This window comes from Oncorhynchus gorbuscha, linkage group LG26 (assembly GCF_021184085.1).
Source record: "Oncorhynchus gorbuscha isolate QuinsamMale2020 ecotype Even-year linkage group LG26, OgorEven_v1.0, whole genome shotgun sequence".
In the NCBI taxonomy this organism is placed as follows: domain Eukaryota; kingdom Metazoa; phylum Chordata; class Actinopteri; order Salmoniformes; family Salmonidae; genus Oncorhynchus; species Oncorhynchus gorbuscha.
This window is the reverse complement of record NC_060198.1, coordinates 9,680,351-9,701,883: the sequence shown is the minus strand read 5'-3', so window position 1 is coordinate 9,701,883 and position 21,533 is coordinate 9,680,351. Positions and strand designations below refer to the sequence as shown.

The 21,533-nt window shown below is 43.7% G+C and overlaps 1 protein-coding gene across 1 annotated transcript in view; it reads right to left on the bottom strand.

Moving 5' to 3' along the window:
• Positions 1 to 3,162: 3,162 nt before the first annotated feature.
• Positions 3,163 to 21,533, bottom strand: part of LOC124015715 (growth factor receptor-bound protein 2-like) — a 33,423-nt gene continuing 15,052 nt past the window's right edge. The window contains exons 3-6 of the mRNA XM_046331130.1: positions 13,387 to 13,484; positions 9,420 to 9,542; positions 8,204 to 8,372; positions 3,163 to 6,616 (exon numbers count right to left, since the gene is read on the bottom strand). Coding sequence (XP_046187086.1) covers positions 6,431 to 6,616; positions 8,204 to 8,372; positions 9,420 to 9,542; positions 13,387 to 13,484 — 576 coding nt within the window. The 3' untranslated portion in view covers positions 3,163 to 6,430. The remainder of the gene's footprint in view (positions 6,617 to 8,203; positions 8,373 to 9,419; positions 9,543 to 13,386; positions 13,485 to 21,533) is intronic.

Sequence of the window (21,533 nt, the reverse complement as noted above, 5' to 3'; positions counted from 1 at the left end):
TAAGAAACATTTCGATTTAGCCCTATCCATACAGGCCAACTCCTGTGATTGTGAAAAGGGTTACCGGTTCCAAGACATTTGAAGTGACATGTGCAATTAATAGCATATAATCAACAGAGGTTACTCTGTGTCTTCCTTTTCTGTGGCGGTCCTCATGAGAGCCAGTTTCATCATAGCACTTGATGGTTTTTGAGACTGCACTTGAAGAAACTTTCAAAGTTCTTGAAATCTTCCAGATTGACTGACCTTCATGTCTTAAAGTAATGATGGACTGTCATTTCTCTTTGCTTATTTGAGCTATTCTTGCCATAATATGGACTTGGTCTTTTACCAAATAGGGATATTTTCTGATAACCACCCCTAACTTGTCACAACACAACTGATTGGCTCAAATGCATTAAGGAAAGAAATTCCACAAATTAACTTTTAATAAGGCACACCTGTTAATTGAAATGCATTCCAGGTGACTACCTCTTGAAGCTGTTTGAGATAATGACATGAGTGTGAAAAGCTGTCATCAAGGCAAAGGGTGGCTTCTTTGAAGAATCTCAAACAAAACATGTTTGTGTAAAACTTATTTGGTTACTACATGATTCCATAGGTGATATTTCATAGTTTTGATGTCTTCACTATTATTCTACAATGTAGAAAATAGTCCAAATATAGAAAAACCCTGGAATGAGATGTATCCCAAACTTTTGACTGGTACTGTATATAGGTGTTTTATTCAGATTTTTCAGGGGGTGCTGCTGCACCCTCAGCACCCCTTCTTCCTGAGGATTGATGCTGGTGAGCATTGCACATGCGGTGTGTCCTCTTGCGAGATAGGGTGTAGTGTTCTTTTTTTTTTTGGGGGGGGGTGCACAAAAACACAAGATTCATAATGTATTATCGTTTTACAGTTTTTAGAAAAGGTTTCACTTAATTAGTTACCAGTTAAATCTTTTCTGTTGTTGCAGTGGTTGGTGTTTGGTGTTTTTGTACTATAATTGTTGTATTGCCAGCAGATGGCGCTAATAACACAGTATATAATCTATGACCACCTGCCGGCCTTGCTAGAAAGAGCCAGAGTACCAAAAGCCTCACAAGAGCAAAACGCTAGATAGGGCCATTGGGTCATCCATTATGCAAGTATGGTATGGGTACCATGATGCAAATGCATGTACATCATAGATAGACAGCATGTCACATTTACACTATAGTTGACTACTAGAGCACTGGGTTAGTTAGACCAGTTAACCTCTTCTTTAACATTCACTTCCCTCCTGTCTAGGTGAGTAACTTCCCACGGATCCTCCATGTGAACACACTGAGCGGGGGTGTGCCAATGTGTGAAAGAACAGCACAGTCTGACAGACACAGATCAAAACCTCAGATTAGATTAGAGCAGACAAAGAAACCAGTGTGAGGCAACGGTAGGGGTTTTGCATGCGTTTCAGACAGGAAGTTCATGTCAGGGAGAAGTGGCTCCTCCACCCGAAACACTGACTTTGATCTGGAGATGGGTCATACGTATGACTGACAGCAGGATGGGTGAGACAACCCCTCCCAAACCAGGGAGAGACAATCTCTATTACATACATACACTCGAGGTAGGGGCGTGTTTTCATGGATGCCAAGGGAAGCCAGGCTTTCCGCCAAAAATGCGCCAAGAATAAAAACATACAAAACAATGTAACTTTCGTCTCCCCGTGTTTCATCAATTTCCTTCAATTTGCGAGAGGCGGAATGTATCTCACTGGAGAAAGCATCCAAACGTATCTATAGGATGCTGTCTGGTCAAAAAGAGTGACATTGTTCCCGCCAGTAGCATTGAATGCAAGGGAAGCCAACGACCATTTGGCCTCCCTTGATAAAATTTTTTTTTTTAAAGAATAGTTTAGCTCAACACTGATTTGGCTGAGTGAGCTCAGCTGTAATTGGTCCTGGTGCACCAACATAAAGTGTCAAGGGAAGCCAGTGTCATAGACTGTTGAGGCAACAATTAAGAAGATGGCGGAAGTAGGGTGAGTCAACATGTTTCTTCTACTTGCACGCACACACACACACACACACACACACACACACACACACAAATCACTTCCATGGACAGCCACATATTTGGCTTACGTTGATTGGACTAAAACGTTTTGGGCATCTTGTTGTCACTCGATTAGACTAAGCAGAGGCGATTAGGTGATGTTGAAATGGTTCTGGAATAGTGAAGGCAGCTCCTGTTTTCCTTGTGAATTGCGGTAACTGTGGTTCTAAATCAATAGTTGTTTAGTAGTCTGAAAATGTTGGAAACATTACCTTGCTGTAAGTCATGTAACGGTTTGTTACATGTAAAATTGTTTGTGGACGTCACAGGTGTGGTTGAATGTATTCTGCCAATATGTCTTCTTACGGTCTCAGCCTTAGTTCATATGCCTTGACATTGATCTGTAGGCCTAACAGGTTATAGAACAAACGCGATTATCACAGAACCATTTTTTATTTTTTTTAACTGGCTTGGCTTCCCCCGGTGATTTTATCCACGCAACGCTACTGGGTAGAGGGAGCCTATGGGCCCGTATTTATAAAGCTTCTCAGCGTTTGAGTGCTGATCTAGGATCAGCCCCCCCCACCCCCCAACCACTGTCCATTTGATCACATCTAAAAGTCTTTACTGACCCTATATCAGACTGTCTGGGCTGTGAACACATATCTAGGATAAGACAACTTAGACTAGTTCTAATAGTAACCATTAGTGGGTACAGGTCAAACTGATCTTAGATCAGGACTTGGGCATATTTTCTGACTACTTATGTCACCCAGTTAATCAGCATCTTTCTCTTTTGAAACATTGTGTCACAGTTTTTGGTGTTGAGTGTAACCAAACATGACCCATGATAAGAGCCCACATCCAATCTGCTACATTGCTCCTCCATGCTCTCTGTAGGAACTGTTGTGCTCAAGTGGTGAAATAGTGGAGTAACCATAGAGATACAGGGCCAGTTTCCCCAGATGAGGCCTAGTCCTGGATTTAAAAGCATTCTCAAATGGAGAATCTACATTGAAAAAAACAGTTTTGAATGGCCCATAATGCTCTCATTTCTATGCGTAAAACTTCCTCATAAGAAAATGTGGATTGTTCTAATCTGAAACATACACGACAGCAAGAAGTAACCAACGTCACAACAGTAGCTTCTTCATAGTGATTGTTTTATTATTCTGTCGTCGATCTACGTTCAAAGGAAATCAAATGCTGTGACAGACATCAGGGGACATCACATCATCCTCCAGTTTGAAAACGGAAATGTAAAAAATAATAAATGTTTTTAATACGTGCACATCATGAAATGACATAAAAGCAACCATGTCAGATAGACATACATAAAGACTTTCCAGCATAATGTAAACAATCACATCGTCTTAGCTGTCTACCACTGTATGATTACCACTCTGGAATAACGCGAGTCAGACGGCTGCAATTGAGTGAACGAGGAAATAAACCATAGAAGGATACTGGTAGCAGACTGGAGACTATTGTCACCGAAGTGAAACAATAGTGAGTGCTGAGTGCAGCGTTGTCTTATTTAACTCGGCTTAATGAATGGTACACTTGCCAGCGGCCTTCACACTGTCATGAATGGCTGACGAGTGTGTAAATATTGACCACAGGAGAGTGCAAGGCTGTCCAGGAACCTATAGACAGCGTAATTAGACTTCAACGTTTTGGACTATTTATCAGGCCGATTGAGAGCAGCGAAATCCACCATCTGGTAGTGTCAACTAGCCTGGTAGAACAGACTGAATGCTGAACGCAGCGTTCAATCTGGTTCAACCAGGCTAAGAGGCAACCAATAGGGTACCAGTCTCAACTCTAAAACCTGCAGAAACATTGACCCTTGCAATCGCATAAGGTCTACGTCCAGGAATTTCCCCTGAACACGTGACACGACTTGGAAATACTCCAGATCAGATGGTCAGGAAAGCTTTAGGGTCATACATGTCATATGATTGACTGAGAATACAGACACCTGAAGAAGTAAATACACACACGCGTCACACTGTTTTTTTTTTTAAGTGTTTTTTTTTTAACATAATGAACTTTGAATGGGAGGGGGGCTTGCAACAACAGCAAGGTGACACACAGCCAGGCTACAGTTCATAGACAAACCACGTAAGCAAGGTTTCTCGCGCCCTTGCATTTTCAAATACCTGCAAGTCAATCGTAGTATCAGTTCATTGGAATGGCTCATTGCAGTTCATTGCAGGCTAGAAATACCATTGAAAAAAACTTGCATGGTCCACTCCCTGCATAATCCCTTCAGACCTGCCTCTGTGTATTTCAGCCATTTTACTTCAACAAACCATAAAGCATATTCGAGTAGTTTTTCAAATCAATGAGTGTAGATAGGGAATAACAAGCAGAGTGGAGGAGAGATCATATGAAATTCCTTGCATTTGAGGTCCTCCTCAAGATTCTCAAAAAGGTCCAAAGTAGAGTTGTGGACCCAAAGCTCAATAGAGGTCATTGACCCACCCGTTGTGCTTGTCCTCCTGATCTACAGTCAGTTTGTCAGCATCATTGGTCCTTTAATCTTTTTATCAAGATGGAGGATTCCATTCTGCCTCCGTCACAAGCAGACACTGACTGAAGGATAGATACTGAAGATGTTGCCCAGATCAAGCACTTTTGTCCCCTCTTTCAGGAAATGCTAAACTACCTTTTCTGTGACTTCTTTTCGCCCGCTGTCAAAAATGTCCCCCTTTAGACGCAACCAAACCGACAGATCATGTGTTCGCATCTAAAATCGCATAGAAATCCAAAAGCCCTTTTGATACGTCCCATAATCAGACAAAACAAGACTTTGTCATATGCATGTCCTTCTGTTAAACATAGATCCACACTGCACATTTACATCAAACCATTTAGTCATTTCTCAGGGGAAACACTACATAACACCCTCTGGCACAAAACATGTTTCTCTTTCATCTAATTTTCATACTTGAAAGTGAGACAGAAGAGACCGCAGAGCTGAGATGGGTTTAGAGATTCAGACGGGGGTTTCCATAAGGTATCCCCTAACCAATGGCCGGCATGTGTGGAGTATGGAGACATTGTATTGGTCACCGTATCTCTGATCTACTGCTTTAAAAAAACGCTCATTGGTCAACCTGGAGAGACAAAAAAACAGATGGAAAAGGCACTACCCAACTTCCACAAACGCAGGGTGAAATCAGTGAGTGTAGCGCGCTCATCTGTACACTATTCAACACCTTTCATAGAACTAATGATAAGGATACTGCCGTTTCAACCCAGTCAACCACTAGCAATCTCCATAAAGAACCCGTTCAACCCAATTTAGCTACATTTAGGTCATATTGAATCAGCCCCATCATCAGTTAAGTCTATTGATTGCGGATGGACATAAAACTCTAGATCATGGTCTCTGATTTTATTGAGAAAGATGGCTACATTGAAGAATGCAGAAAGCGCCTACATGTCTAAACGGGTCAAAAAGGACACCATTTGTTCCAGCTGATAGCCGCGCTTCCGCTTTCATACCAGAACTAAGTAGAAATCCTTTTCCAAATTAGATTTCCACCTTAAATATTCTTCCTGTATTGAATAACTCCCGATCACATAAAAACCATTTAGCTTCTTATCTGAGACTCTGTGCATGATCTGGGTCATATTAATTAGTGCACACAGTTTCAAAAACGTAACAAAACGTTTTGCTACGAAAAACTCAAATTAGTGTTTCTTATTCCGTTCAGGTAGTTCCCTCTCTGTTTGGATCGGTTTCCTTCCATTTGGTACCAAATGAATATGATCCTAGAAAACGACAATATGTAGGCCTACAAATAGGGAAGAAACCAAGTAAATTAATGGAAAAACCCCCACACTAAAACAACTCAAACTACAAATATTTATAGATATACATACACATCGATAACAATAGAATTTCTCTCCAGTCCATGGTCCTTCTCCGAGAGCCCAAAGCTGGGTTGATATGAATAACACACGAGACAAGAGTCTTTGGTCTCTGACATCTTCATTGTCTTTGTCTAAGACTGAAACACAGAGTGGTGATGTCATGCGTAAAGAAAGAAAACAAAGGTACAGGAGGAAGGGAGGCCGGTGCCGGAGTCGAGCTGTAGCCGGATCCCTTGTTTGTTTTTTTACTCCAACTTAGGTTCCTTTGCAATGCATCTCTGTTCCGTGTGTCTCCCTCATTGCATCAAAGAATCCACAGTCAACTGTAGAGTCTGAGTAATGAAATCTGCCTCTCGCTCGGTCTTTGCAGGGTTTTTGCTCCACTTCCCATTCTTCCATTCCTCATTTAGGTCTGTGTTTCTGAAGTGTCCCTCAAAGTCCTGAGGGAGTGTAAATGGGCCAATGGGGGACCATGTCATTATTCATTTAGCCAGTCAAATGTTTTGGTTGACGGGCGTGACATGATCACATGTTTTGGTTGACTGGCGTGACGTAGTTGCGCGGGAACATGCCCGTCTGGCCGTGGCAAGCCCCTTTCCACCAGTTGGGGTCGGAGTTGTCCAGGACCTGGATGAAGTCGCCGCGTCGGAAGCCCAGCTCGCCGTCCTCCTGAGGGTCAAAGTCAAACAGCGCCTGCACGTACGTTGAATGCTGGAGAGACGAGAGGAGAAACACATGGGTTAGAATACGTGATGAGGGTAGTCGGGCAGGTTAGCCAAGACATAGTCATGGATCGTGTTCATTAGGGCACGCAACAGAATGTTTTGAAACGCTTTGCAACAGAATAGGAAATTAAGTGTTTAGTTTTGGTCTGTGTAGTAGACCCTCTGTTAAAGTCAGTTTTCTTCTGTTTGGTGCCTAATGAACATGACCCTTTTTTCCAACTACCTATTCTATTTCTACTTCTATTATTGTCTCATAACCAACATTGAGACCATAGTCAATTAAGCTATTTGCCTGAAATTGCTTGGTGAACTGTAGTTCACTGGTAATCGGCTAAGCTGTGTTTTGCATGATTGCTTAGATGAGATTACATGACGCAATCTCATTAAATGATTGTCAGAGATGAGGATTTCCCTGGTATTCCGTTTGATGTGCAGTGCTGTGTTTACATACATTACCATCAGAAAGTATTCACACCCCTCGACTTTCTCCACATTTTGTTGTGTTACAGCCTCAATTTAAAATAGATTAAATTGAGATGGTTTTTTTGTCCACACAATACCCCATAATGTTAAAAGTGGAATTGTGTTTATGGAAATCTTTACAAATTCATTAAAAAAAAATGAAAAGCTAAAATGTCTCGAGTCAATAAGTATTCAACCCCTTTGTTACGGCAAGCCTATATAGGTTCAGGAGTAAACATTTGCTTAACAAGTCACATGTACTCACTCTGGGTGCAATAATAGTGTTTTGTTTAATGACTAGGTCCCTCAGTCAAGTAGTGAATTTCAAACACAGATTCAACCACAAAGACCAGGCGGTCACCTTGTCTTCTTATGAATAGATTTTCCTATGCCCTGCAAAGGGTACCTATTGTAAGATTGGCCAAGTTACAGTATTCACTTAAATCTACATAAATCTATGACAAAACCTGAAAATGGTTGTCTAGCAATGACCAACCACCACCAAGATCTTGAAGAATTTTGAAAACAATAATTGGCAAATGTTGCACAATCCAGGTGTGAAAAGCTCTTCAGAGACTTACCCAAAAAGACTTCCAGCTGTCATCGCTGTCAAAAGTGCCTCTACAAAGTATTGACTCAGGGGTGTCAATACCCATGTAAACGAGACATTTCTGAACTTCATTTTGAACACATTTGCAAACATTTCTAAAAACATGTTTTCGCTTTGTCAAGATGGGGTATTGTGTGTAGATGAGTGAGGAAAAAAATAAATGTAATACACTTTTAAATTCAGGCTCTAACAACAAATTGTGGAATAAGTCAAGGGGTGTGAGTACTTTCTGAAGGCACTGTACGTGTGTGTGTGTGTGTGTGTGTACGTACATGTATTTGTGTGTGTATATTGGGGGGAGGATGACAAGGATGAGAAGAAGTAGAAGAGGAAAAAGATGAAGAAGCAGAAGAGGGAGATAAGGACAGAATAAACAGAACATTTGTAGTTACTGATAAGATAAAAGGAGTGGTTTAGGAGAAAAGTGGCTTTTCGAAAGTAATGAAAAAGGGAAAATGGATATGATCGATGAAGGTCCCCTGTGTGTGTGTGTCCCCTCACCTGCGGGACCTGCTCGATGTCCCTGAGGAAGATGGGCTGGTTGCGGGACACAGAGGTGGAACGGTGGTAGTCCACCAGGGAGTTGAGAGAGTTGAACTTGACCACCCACAGGAAGTACTTCCCAGCCCCGTCACGCAGGACCTTGAAGTGCTGCACGTCATTACCAAACCTGGGCAGAGGTAGCATAGATCTAGAAGTGACTGGTTAAGTTTAAACAAGGTGACCGCCCTACTACTTCCATCAGTCCAAACGTTTCAGATCTGTGATGACCAAACCTGTGGTGGAGGAGGAAGAGGAGGAGAATAGGGAGATAAGTATAGAATAAAACAGAAAGTGACTGTTGACATTTACCGTGGTAACCAACTGAGAACAGCAGTCAAAACACTGTTAAGTCTACATCACGTGGGCAATCGTTTCATAACCATCTGTGTCAGCGCTTTCATGAATGATTTAAGCCCAGATGGCCCAGTTTCCTTCTCCCCGCGTGATACCATGAGTTTGGGATTTTGACACAGAAGATATACTTCATTAGATTGCATTATACAGGGACAGTTGTTTGGTACACAGCTGTGATACTAGGACAGTGCAACTGTAGCAGTAGCGACAAGAATAATATACTATCACCTACTGTAAGTGCTGAACTGGAGTCTGTGTCCACAATGGCACCCTATTCTCTATAGAGTGTACAACTTTTGGCCTGGACAAAGGGAATAAGGTTCCATTTCTCACACACACACTTACTTACTGCAGACACAGCCTGGGACTAGGGAAAGTGCCAGCTTGCAAAGCTTTGATAACAGGCAGCAGCGCCCACACCGGAGCTATCTGACAGAGACCAAAGTGCTTTAGTAGCAGATAACTGTTGGTTAGCCCCAGGTGAGTCAGAGATGACACAGCCAATTAACTTGATATGGATCTGTAGATCTGCACAGCGACTTTACATAAAGACTAGAGTGGGAACAGGGTGGTCAGTCACTGACTTAGAACAGTCAGCACTTATCAGGTCAAGCTGGCTAGACGCCACCCTCGCAAACCAAGATGGGAGCTGTGCTTAAAGAAAGAAAGCACTTTGCACAGAGTTAAAAGGACTGATATGGGAGAAAAGTGAATATTTGAAAGGAATAAAAAAGGGGAAAGGGATATGATCGGTTGATGAGTTATACAATGATTGAACTGAAATAAAGGTTCAATAAAACAGTGTGTGCTTGTGACATACTTGACAGAGAGGGAGAAGTCTCCCGGTGCGCTCTCCGACTCTCGGATGAGGAAGGCCCCATCATGCCTTTGTTTGTTCAGCATCTCCTCTGCCTTCGCCCGGGGGATCTTACCATAGAACCACCTGGGACACAAATCAGAACAACAAAAAAACTCATTAAAAATGATATAAAAACAAGTTGTAAGTTAACCGTGACAAGTGCTGTTTTACTGCAAATTAAGAAGAAAAATAGTGCTGGCAAAACTGGTTGAAATGACATGGTTTCAACCTGCCCTACCAAGCTGGGTGGTTTTTCCTTCATTTGTAGGAAAAGCGGCACTTACCAGAATTTGATTGTGGTGTGGTTGTGACGGGTAGCTAGTTAACGTTGACCTTTTGAGTAACATCAAAGCGTAGGGTCATAGGCGCGACTCAATGTCATGGAAACATGGCCTTAAGCAGAGCTTGACCTCAAACCTGACCACTTATTGACAGTTGTAGTGGTTGTTGTGTCTGTGGGGGAGGAGTGAGTGAAGTGCATAGCGACCATTAACACTACTAAACAATGATGTTAAAATCAGAATATCGCATCTATTTTGCATGCCAAATAGAATGAAATCAAGTGAGCACGGATGGGCCATTTAATTTTGTATTTTTGCATTTGTCCTAGTAGGTTGTAATTACAGGGAGGTTCCTGGTCTGATAAAAGAGCTGGTGGAGCCTTGGGCTGAGACAATGACAACTGTGTGCTGCCATGCCAACCGCACCTGCTACCTACTCCTCTGGCTCTGACTGTCTGGCTCTTACTGGTGCCCAACACCAGCGGTCAGTCATCAACACCCATGGATACGCCATACACAGTGTGTGTCACTGTGTGTGTGTTTGCGCATGGGTGTAGTGTGTGGGACCTCCCTTTCCTTCTGTGACTCGTCAGGTGTGGAATTTTACTGTCTAGATAAAGGTGTTATGTCACAATGTGCCAACAAAGGTGTTGCAACACACAATGTTTGCCTCTATCTCCAGTGAAAGCATACACACCCTGAGATTTATCTATATAGCTTAATTTAGCCATATAGCTTAGCCTATTTTAGCGATAGCATACCCTTGACTTAGCCAATGGCCACAGCCTCTGCAGTAGATCATGTCAGTACAGGTGAGTGCTAGCGCTAAGCCGCTTAGCTTGTTCATTTGTGAGCTCAGACAACATGACAAAGCCAGAGGACCTGATCAACTCCAGCTGTTCCTCATGAGGGAATGATAATCCAGCCAGATTTCACATACAGTATCATCATCAGGGCAGAGTCCTCAAACAGTGTCACAAGTTGATAGCCACATACCCACTGGCTAATTTTGCCTGCTGGGTAAAGATAGCTTCCGCTACTCGTAGCTGTCATCAGTCCATTACATGTGTACACACACATTGACCTCTGGGCCATTGGTTTCAACCCACAAGTCTTTAGCATTTAGCAATGCTATTCTTTGTGCCTGGTGTTCACACTCAAACAAGCTTAAGGGATGACAGAACTCCAACCCCCTCATCCACAGTGCTCTGATCTCCCTGAGGTAACACCCTGAGGTAACAGTAACACTGTGTGTAGAGAGATAATGTGGATATCCTCCTATTATCCCAGTCCTTCCTCCTTTGTGGTGGAGTGCTGCTCTTTGATGTGGTCGCACTGACATCCACGGCTACCAGGCTTCCATAAGGGAGTCAAAGCCCTTTACACACCATAGAGCTGAACCAAACTGTTGTGACTTGGCCATCTTCTCCTCACATGATCCTTTCCAGCATGGTAACAGCAACCATGGTGGATGTAACCAGGCCAAGGCCAGCCCAATAGTGAAGGGAGTACTGTTTTTTTCTTCATATCCAGCCCCACCATCTGCCTGCCTGCTATCCTGGACCCTCCTCCTCCACCAGCTGCTCCTCTATAGAGCAGGTGATTCCCTCCCTCTTGTATTTAGGCCCAGCTGACCAATCAGTCATAGGATCCTTAAAGCTAATGGACAGTCTCTTCCTGACTGCTATAATAGGGCTCTCTGTATCTGATTGGTTGCGGTGTGAGCCCTCACAGCCCTGAGAGCAGGTGGCGGTGGTGGGGAAAGCGTTCTCACACAGCTGACAACTATACAGGACAGAGCCCCTCTTTGCTACTGTGTGCATCTGTAGAATATAAAGTACAATCCATCTCTATTTAGTGGCTACCTCAGAATAGGATCCATTTAGTGACCTTTAAGTTTATGTAGAAAGGGCTTCTGTAGGACAGTTACAGTACAATCCATCTCCTATCTGACAGTTACACAAAAGCCCTGTTGCTCAGCTGAAGTCATATTCTTCACAAAATATAGCATGTTAGAAACGGTGCCCCATATTGAAACAATGGGGCCTACAGTGCATACGGAACGTATTCAGACTTCACCTTGTTACATTACAGCCTTTTTCTAAAATTCATTCAATTATATTTTTTCCTCATCAATCTACACACATTACCCCATAATGACAAACCGAAAACAGTAAAGATTTGTTTTTGCAAATGTATAAAAAAAATTAACAGAAAAACCTTATTTACATAAGTATTCAGACCCTTTGCTGTGAGACTCAAAATTGAGCTCAGGTGCATCCTGTTTCCATTAATCATCCTTGAGATGTTTCTACAACTTGATTGGAGTCCGCCTGTGGTAAATTCAATTGATTGGACACGATTTTGAAAAGGCACACCTGAAAAGGCAGACCGTATTGTGTCGAGGCACAGATCTTGGGAAGGGTACCAAAAAATGTCTGCAGCATTGAAGATCCCCACAACGCAGTGGCCTCCATCATTCTTAAATGGAAGAAGTTTGGAACCACTAAGACTCTTCATAGAGCTGGCCGCCCGGCCAAACTGAACAATCAGGGGAGAAGGGCCTTGGTCAGGGAGGTGACCAAGACTCTGATGGTCACTGATAGAGCTCTAGAATTCCTCTGTGGAGATGGGAGAACCTTCCAGAAGGACAACCATCTCTGCAGCACTCCATCAATCAGGTGTGCAGCAACGCTCCCCATCCAACCTAACCGAGCTTGAGAGGATCTGCAGAGAAGAATGGAAGAAACTCCAAATACAGGTGTGCCAAGCTTGTAGCGTCATACCCAATAAAACTTGAGGCTGTAATCGCTGCCAAAGGTGTTTCAACAAAGTACTGAGTAAAAGGTCTGAATACTTATGATATATTTTATTTCCTCTCTATTCATTTGCCAAAATTTCTAAAAAAAAACATTTTTGCTTTTTCATTATGGGGTATTGTGTGTAGATTGAGTGAAAAAACAACGATTTAATAAACTTTAGAATACGCCTGTAATGTAACAAAATTTGGAAAAAGTAAAGGAGTCTGAATACTTTCCTAATGCACTGTATGTAGAAAGATCCACATAGGCTATATTGGGCCAGAGGGTGATTGTGGGGGAAAACCTAATAGGTCTGACGCAGCAGAAACAGACTCTGGAATCAGGACTGACGACGCCACATGATGAGGGATTCTGAGTTGCCAAACCGACAACCCTGCGACCACATGGATCTCAGAGGCCTGTAACCCATAAATCAGATCTAGAAAGCAGGGTCGCTTCCAGGCTAGCTTCCAGACCACAGCAGCAACATGAGAACTTTATCCCCCTTATCTTCAGACCAGAGGAGCATTTATCCTAGCCACAGGAGTTTGCTAGAATCTGGTTCCAGTGTCTTCTGAATGGTTCTAACCATGGGAACTAGAAAAGTAAAACTGCCTATGAAGTTACTTTTCTTCCAATATGTAACAAATAAATGCCCTCTGGAAAAAAAGACATTTGACAAACTAGTACTGGAACCAACATTAGAACCTCACATTTGATACCCCCATTTTGAGCTCCAGGTTAAACATGAAGTCATTTGGGGGCGGTGAACGCTGCCATTTTGGCTCTCCAGTTTCATGTGGACTCAGATAGGGCAACTTGTATCGAAGGTTGGCTCATACTTACGGGTGTCCCTTCATTTCAATGTAGTTCTTGGGGATGAAGCCTTCCTTCCCATTCAGCTCTGCCTTGTACCAGTTCTGGTCGCATTCTTCATTCAAAACCTGAAGACGCAAAACAGAGGGAAGAGAGTTGGGTTAAAGAGTCACAAATGGTTATAAGCATGGTCGTGACAAACATTAAGACCACACTATGAAAACCCACTGACAGAGTGGGTACATGAAAGCCAACATAATGGTGTGGAAACCATTGGATGAGCTAACAAATATTTTTTTAAGGAAATATCATGCAGATCCTCTATATTCATGTATTGCCATGTACATATGGGGGCAGGGTAGCCTAGTGGTTAGAGCGTTGGACTAGTAACCGAAAGGTTGCAAGTTCGAATCCCCGAGCTGACAAGGTACAAATCTGTCGTTCTGCCCCTGAACAGGCAGTTAACCTAGGCCGTCATTGAAAATAAGAATTTGTTCTTAACTGACTTGCCTAGTAAAATAAAACATATATTTTAAAAAATACACTGAGTGAACACAACATTAGGAACTGCTCTATCCATGATAGCTTTCAGCTAGATTCACCTGGTCAGTCTATGACCCCTGATTGATGTCACTTGTTAAATCCATTTCAAAATCAGTGTAAATGAAGGGGAGGAGACAGGTTAAAGAAGGATTTTTAAGCCTTAAGACATGAATTGTGCAAGACAAAAGTACCATTGAACAGGGTATGGGTAGTAGGTGCCAGGCGCACCGGATTGAGCATGTCAAGAACTGCAATGCTACTGGGTTTATCACACTCAACAGTTTCCCGTGTGTATCAAGAATGGTCCACCACCCAAAGGACATCCAGCCAACTTGACAACTGTAGGAATCATTGGATTCTACATGGGCCAGCATCACTGTAGAACGCTTTCGACACCTTGTAGAGTCCACGCCCCGACAAATTTAAGCTGTTCCGAGGGCAAAAGGGGATGCAACTCAATATTGGGAAGGCGTTCCTAATGTTTTGTACACAGTGCATTTCCCCCATATGCTCCCAGACGCAGAGACAAAAAGCAGAACATTGCAATGTAGGAGAATACACCATTCATCCCATACCTGCAATATACTGTACATATTTCCCCCCCTAACCTCACATACATCCATTCACAAGCCTAGCCAGGTGAAATGACATTCCAGACTGACTGCCCCCATCCCTGCACCCAGGTGTCCTAGTCCAGGTCAGTCAACATGACCGTGATCATCTGGAGGCTCGACAGTGGGACCTGACCAGACTGCCACCACACCCCCTCCTGTCCCTACAGAGACACCATCTGTCACAACCACTCCGGCCACAGATCCATCAGCGTCGATGGCTGACACAAACACTCTGTAACCGGGCCAGAGAGCTCTGAGACAACAACCAAACACTCTGTAACCGGGCCAGAGAGCTCTGAGACAACAACCAAACACTCTGTAACCGGGCCAGAGAGCTCTGAGACAACAACCAAACACTCTGTAACCGGGCCAGAGAGCTCTGAGACAACAACCAAACACTCTGTAACCGGGCCAGAGAGCTCTGAGACAACAACCAAACACTCTGTAACCGGGCCAGAGAGCTCTGAGACAACAACCAAACACTCTGTAACCGGGCCAGAGAGCTCTGAGACAACAACCAAACACTCTGTAACCGGGCCAGAGAGCTCTGAGACAACAACCAAACACTCTGTAACCGGGCCAGAGAGCTCTGAGACAACAACCAAACACTCTGTAACCGGGCCAGAGAGCTCTGAGACAACAACCAAACACTCTGTAACCGGGCCAGAGAGCTCTGAGACAACAACCAAACACTCTGTAACCGGGCCAGAGAGCTCTGAGAGACAATGGCCAAAACACTCTGTGGAGTTAGATGGGTTTTTAGGGTTGGATGGAAGAGGATTCCGGTTGATAGAACATGAATTGGATTTTAGGTGTGAGAAGGAGTAGTATGAGTCTTGGTGGAATTGATCTTTCTGGATGAGTTTGTTTGAGTGAAAAAATAGCTTGTTGGTCTATAAAGGCAACTTCTACCCAGACAGATTATTTCAAACATAAGGCCTTACACCTCCACTCTCTATTACCCTGTCCCTGTCTGATGTCAAACCAACTCAGTTTCAGCATGGGACTGCATTGTCTCCCACAAGCAAGACCATCATACAGAACACTGATGTGACGGGGGAGTGGGGCCTGCATCGTCTCCCACAGTGTCTCCACACTCTACGGTGGATGACCCAGTCATCTTAGTGGAGAGAAATGGCCAGGCTCAGTCTCTTAGCCTTTGCTGGTCTCAGTAAACACCCATTAATCTTAACTTTCTCTCGCTGTCTCTCTCGGTCTCTGCCATGGGGCGATGGCGCCACTCTTACCAGGCCACAAGTGAAATGGACTGCCACTGTAAACACAGAGGACAGGAAACAATGTGCACCAAGCAGGAAACAAAAAAGACATGGGTTATATTTTAGGCTTCCTAATGTAAATAATAGTGGGTTAGAAAATGTATAGGCAGTTGTGATGTCACATACAGGCCAATTTTAACCGTGCTAGTGATTCCTAAAATGCTTTCTGTTGTACCATGATCTTCCCCAACTCTACTACTGAGCAATTTGTCGATAACAGAATGAGGCTGAGAGTCAGATGTTTCACTTTAAAATGCAGTTCAAACTAAAAACAATGATTACAAAGTTAAACCATAAAACTCCACGCACAAGGACGACTTCTAACAATTTCAACTGAAAATGTTACAAAAACACATTTACATGGCCTGTGCAGATGCACAGCTTGGTAACAGAATTACGGTTTGTGCCATCATTCTGTCACCAAACCTTGAATCTGCACTGTTCTTTAAGTATATTGTTTTTTGTCAAATGTTCTGTGGAAATTGTTTAATGTCATCCTTGTGCAAAAAGTTGACTGCTTTTGTTTAACATGCATTTTAACGTGAAAAATTGGGAGCCCCACTGTTTACCGTAGATATTTGTTCCAAAAATAACTAACAATGAACCAGTGATGTACTAGCTGACCTCCTTTTCCTGTGGAGAGAAATCTGAATATATGCAAAATCTGCCCCAATTTCTGTTCTATTGAATTCAAATCCCCCATTGGCAGAGATGAGGGGTTTAAGACTGATAAGCACACACACACACACACACACACACACACACACACACACAGAAAGTGACAGATGAGGGGGTGGATACCCTTCTTTGTTCTGAGGGATGCTGGTGTGGGTCTACTGCTGGCCTCTGACTGCTTCCCAATCTGCCAATCACACACAGTCAGCACCTCCCATAGCACGACCAGCGCAGTGTGTGTTTGGCCCATGCCTCTTTCTAACACTGGCCGGCTGTCCCTCTAAACTCTGCATGACCTCACACTCCAAAACACGGTAATAAATACTCACACAGGTTGAGAACGCAGGAGATAAACATACAGAGCGAGAGAGAGGGGAGAGAGAAAGACACAGTGTGACACACAGTTTTACACCCCCCCCACACACACACACCCAGCTGCTCTGTACTGGTGACTCACCCAGTCTGTACCCTGGGGGCTGTGTTGGCCTGAGCAGGATTCTAAAGTGATAGCTACTGCTAGTGATGAAGAGAGGAGTGGTGCTGTAACCTTGTGAAGAGTCAGAGCCAATCCAGTCCTGACAAGACACATGTAGGGCCTCTAGTATGACTGAATACTGGTCATACATGAATCTCTGAGGGAGAGGATGAGCTAATGTCTCTGTGCCAGTGTGTGTGTGTGTGTACATCCATGTGTGTGTGCCTGCGCAATCCCATGTCTGTGTGGAAATGTGCAACAGTGTGTCTGTGTGTGTGTGCGCGTGTGCACTGGAGGGAAGGAAATGAGGGATATAATGACAGTACTCTCCCTCCCATGAGCGAGGCAGGAGCTCCGGCTGCTGATAAAACTAATTACACCAATGCTAGGAAACGAGGAGCTCGTGCTCTGACGGAGAGAGAGAGAACGTAGAGGGAGAAGTACACAGAAGTAGAGGCTGCATCCTGTATGTGAGTGTGTGTGGTATGGGGGTCATAACAGGTGGAACAACAGAAGGGTACTGGACTCTATACTGGAAGCAATGTGGACACTCTCCACCTTGCTTGCTGACTAGTAAGAGGCACCCCCTTCACATGAACCCTTCCAACACAATCACAAGAGTAAGACGTAAGAGAGTTTCTTAAAACGCGTCTAATGCATGGTTTGGAAGGATATAACTTTGTTATCCCATTGTTTTTAATTCCTATAAAGACTGAGATGTTCTGAAAAAAGAAAAAGGCAATTGGCACAATAGCAAAGTGAATTTGAGCCAGGGATTTGTTAAAGCCAAATAAAGACAAGCGCACTTCAAAGAATGAGAAACAAAACAGACTAGTAAAACCCATCCGACACGGCAATGAAGACCGTTTCAGTCAACGGATTTTTTTCTGGCTACCATTTGCAAGTAGATTTTGTTGTACAGTACATCGTTTCATCAGTGGCTGTCTAATTCAGTTTGTCCTTCCCATAACAGAGACCGGTAATGGGTTTTAAAGCTGGAAAAACAAAGAAACTGTCTGTCGACTTCATGAAATGAGACCACACCACTCAGTGCTATAATACCATCTGCTAGTTTGATCGAATCAGGCCCAGGGACAGAAACAGAGGTAGCCTAGCTGTCACAATTGGCTGACTGGCTGGGGCAATGACATGCACACACACCTGTCTCTCCTAGCTCTTTCTTCCTGTCGCACACAGTGATGCATTCTCTCAATCGCCGCCTCCATTTTCTTGATACCTCTGTGTCCTGCTTCATCGCAACCCCCCCCCCGTCTCCACTTCTCTGTATTTTCTATACCGAAGCACAATGACACTATGATAAGTATAGGCTGTCATCAGCAACCACCGTGCTAACGGAGGGTGAAGCTATAAGCGCCTGCTTCCCATTCAGCAGGCAGAACCATAGACAGTGGCTGTAGTGAATGATGCATCTCAGTATGGCAAATCTTCTCACAGAGTGTTACTGGTCGTGGCTGAGGCACAGTCCCCTGGACAGATCTCGTTGCCTTGTTATAAACCTCTAAGGGCGTTGATGCGGTTACATTTACAAGATCCCAGAGTAATCTCATTCACAGCTGCCACACACACCATCCTGATCATCCCAAATCCTCATCCTGTCATCTCCTAAACCAGACGTGATAAGTCTTGTGATGGCCCCATTACTGCTGCAGCCGCTGTGCCCCGAGGAACCAAGTGTTACAGTTTGTGTGCGAAGAACCACTCTGGTTTTTCAGGAGGAACAGACACCAGATAGGGCTGTACGTGACATGAGATAGTGACCTGGGAGGAAGGTCCCGGTGAACACGCTTCCCCATGGGAGTGGAACACGCCTGTCAATAGCAGTGGGTGGCTAAACCACATGCATGGACGCATACTAACTAACACAGAGACACAAGCACACATCCACACGCATGGCTTTGCATTGCATTCTCTCATACACACATACCTTGCATGCCTATGCATGCCTATCCACATCTAAATATAGGACGCCAATGCTACTGCACCATGTTCTCTCATACTTAAATAAAATAAGGTCTCAGAAAAAGAGCATGATGGACAAGGAGTAAAATGAAGAGAAGGATGGAAGAGAGGTGGAAGAGGGGTATTTTGCCACTGCAGAGTGTAGTCCAGAGAGGATTGGGAAGGAATCAAACTACAGGATTATAACCAGGGATGTGAATTCAAAATCGGGGCAACAACTCAGACACCATGCTCTTAAATCTAAAACATATCCACAGGGGGTTCCTCTCCGACAAGAGAGACTTCTGTGTGGTGTTTGAATGGGGGGAATGTGTGTGTATGTATTTATGGGTTTCAGTGTATGTATGTGTGTGAGCCTGTTCTGTATCCACAACCAGCCAGGAAACAAGGCATTCAGGGCGAATACTGTTTTCTGGTGCGTCATGAATATACATGAGATGGTAGACGAGAAGGAAGGAGAGAAAAATTGAGCATAATGAAAGAGAGCGAGACAGAGACACAGAAATTCAGAGAGCAAGAGAGAAACACACACTTACACACAGGAGGCAAGCTTATCTTTCTCCCAGAGATAAACAGCCAAGGTGTCTGTGGAGGCGCGTGGAGAAACATACGGGCGATACCTGACAGAAAACTTAATGAACTATGTGATGGGAATCAGAGCAGACAAGAAAATGGATCAACTGCAGAGGGGAACGTGCAAAAGAAAAATGTATATCTACACTGAACAAAAATATAAAACGCATCACGCAACAATTTCAAAGATTTTACTGAGTTACAGCTCATAAGGAAATCAGTCAATTTAAATAAATTCATTAGGCCCTGATCTATGGATTTCACATGACTGGGAATACAGATCTGCATCGGTTGGTCACAGATAGACACCTTAAAAATAAAAATAAAGTAGGGGCGTGGATCCGAAAGCCAGTATCTGGTGACCACCATTTGCCTCATGCAGCACGACATCTCCAACGCATAGAGTTGTCCAGGCTGTCGATTGTGGCCTGTGGAATGGTGTCCTAGTCTTCTTCAATGGCTTGTAAAGTTGCTGGATATTGGCAGGAACTGGAACCCGCTGTCGTACAGGTCGATCCAGAGCATCCCAAACATGCTCAATGAGTGACATGTCTGGTGAGTATGTAAGCTATGGAAGAACTGGGACATTCCCTTCCAGGAATTGTGTACAGATCCTTGCGACATGGGGCTGTGCATTATAATGCTGAAACATTAGGTGATGGCGGTATCTCTATGCATTCAAATTGCCATTGATAAAATGCAATTGTGTTTGATGTCCGTAGCTCTTGCCTGCCTATATCACAACCCCCACTGCCACCATGGGGCACTCTGTTCACAACGTTGACATCCGCAAACCAAGATTAATCCGTGAAGAGCACACTTCTCCAGCGAGCCAGTGGCTGTCGATGGTGAACATTTGCCTATTGAAGTCTGTTACTATGGCGAACTGCAGTCAGATCAAGACACACGCAGGTGAGCTTCCGTGAGAAGGTTTCTGCCAGAAATTCTTTGGTTGTGCAAACCCCCAGTTTTATCAGCTGTCTGGGTGGCTGGTCTCAGACGATCCCCCAGGTGAAGAAGCCAGATGTGGAGGTCCTGGGCTGGCGTAACTACACGTGGTTTGCAGTTGAGGCCAGTTGGACGTAGTGCCAAATTCTCTAAAACAACAGAGGCAGCTTATGGTAGAGCAATTAAATTTCAATTCTGTGACAACAGCTCTGGTGGACATTCCTGCAGTCAGCATGCCACTTGCACACTCCCTCAAAACTTGAGACAACTTGGCATTGTGTTGGGTGACAATACTGCACATGTTAGAGTGGCCTTTTAAGGTGACCCATCATGCCGTTTAATCAGCTTATTTATATGCCACACCTGTCAGATGGATTGATTCTCTTGGCATAGGAGAAATGCTCACTAACAAGGACGTAAACACATTTCTGCATTTTAGAGAAATAATCTTTGTGCATATGGAACATTTCTGGGATCTTTTATTTTAGCTCATGAAACATGGGCTCGACACTTTACATGTTGCATTTACATTTTTGGTCAGTATATTTATTTCCACGAAGAGGCTCTACATAAACTCACAAGAATCTGCTTTTTCTCCACATAAACGTACAAATAGTGCTTTAAGCAGCGATTTACAGAAGCATACTGTGGGAATTGGTACAGTGAACAACGAGGTGCATTTCCATGTACAGCACAGTGATTTGCATCCGTTTAGATCTCTGAAAACAAACTATGAGATGTCTAACATTTTCCAACCCACTACTTTATGAAAATAGCAACATTAAGCATTGATGCATACTTTGCATAGTAACATGGTACCTAGCGTGTCTACAACATCATCCAAACTACGGCTTTATGTAAATAGCAACACTAAAACATTGATGCATAGTATAGTAGCACAACATCACACAATCCTCTAGTTGGAATGAATCTTATATTGCCAGTTGCCACACATCCAAGCCTTCACTTGGATAAAATCAGTGGTAATTGAGGTTCATTACGCAACCTTCTAGTTTTCCCGGATTTTGGATGGTTCCAAGAGCCTAGCCTGTAGCAGCTGGAGCCTTGCTTTCCTGGAGAGCTGTGTGATGT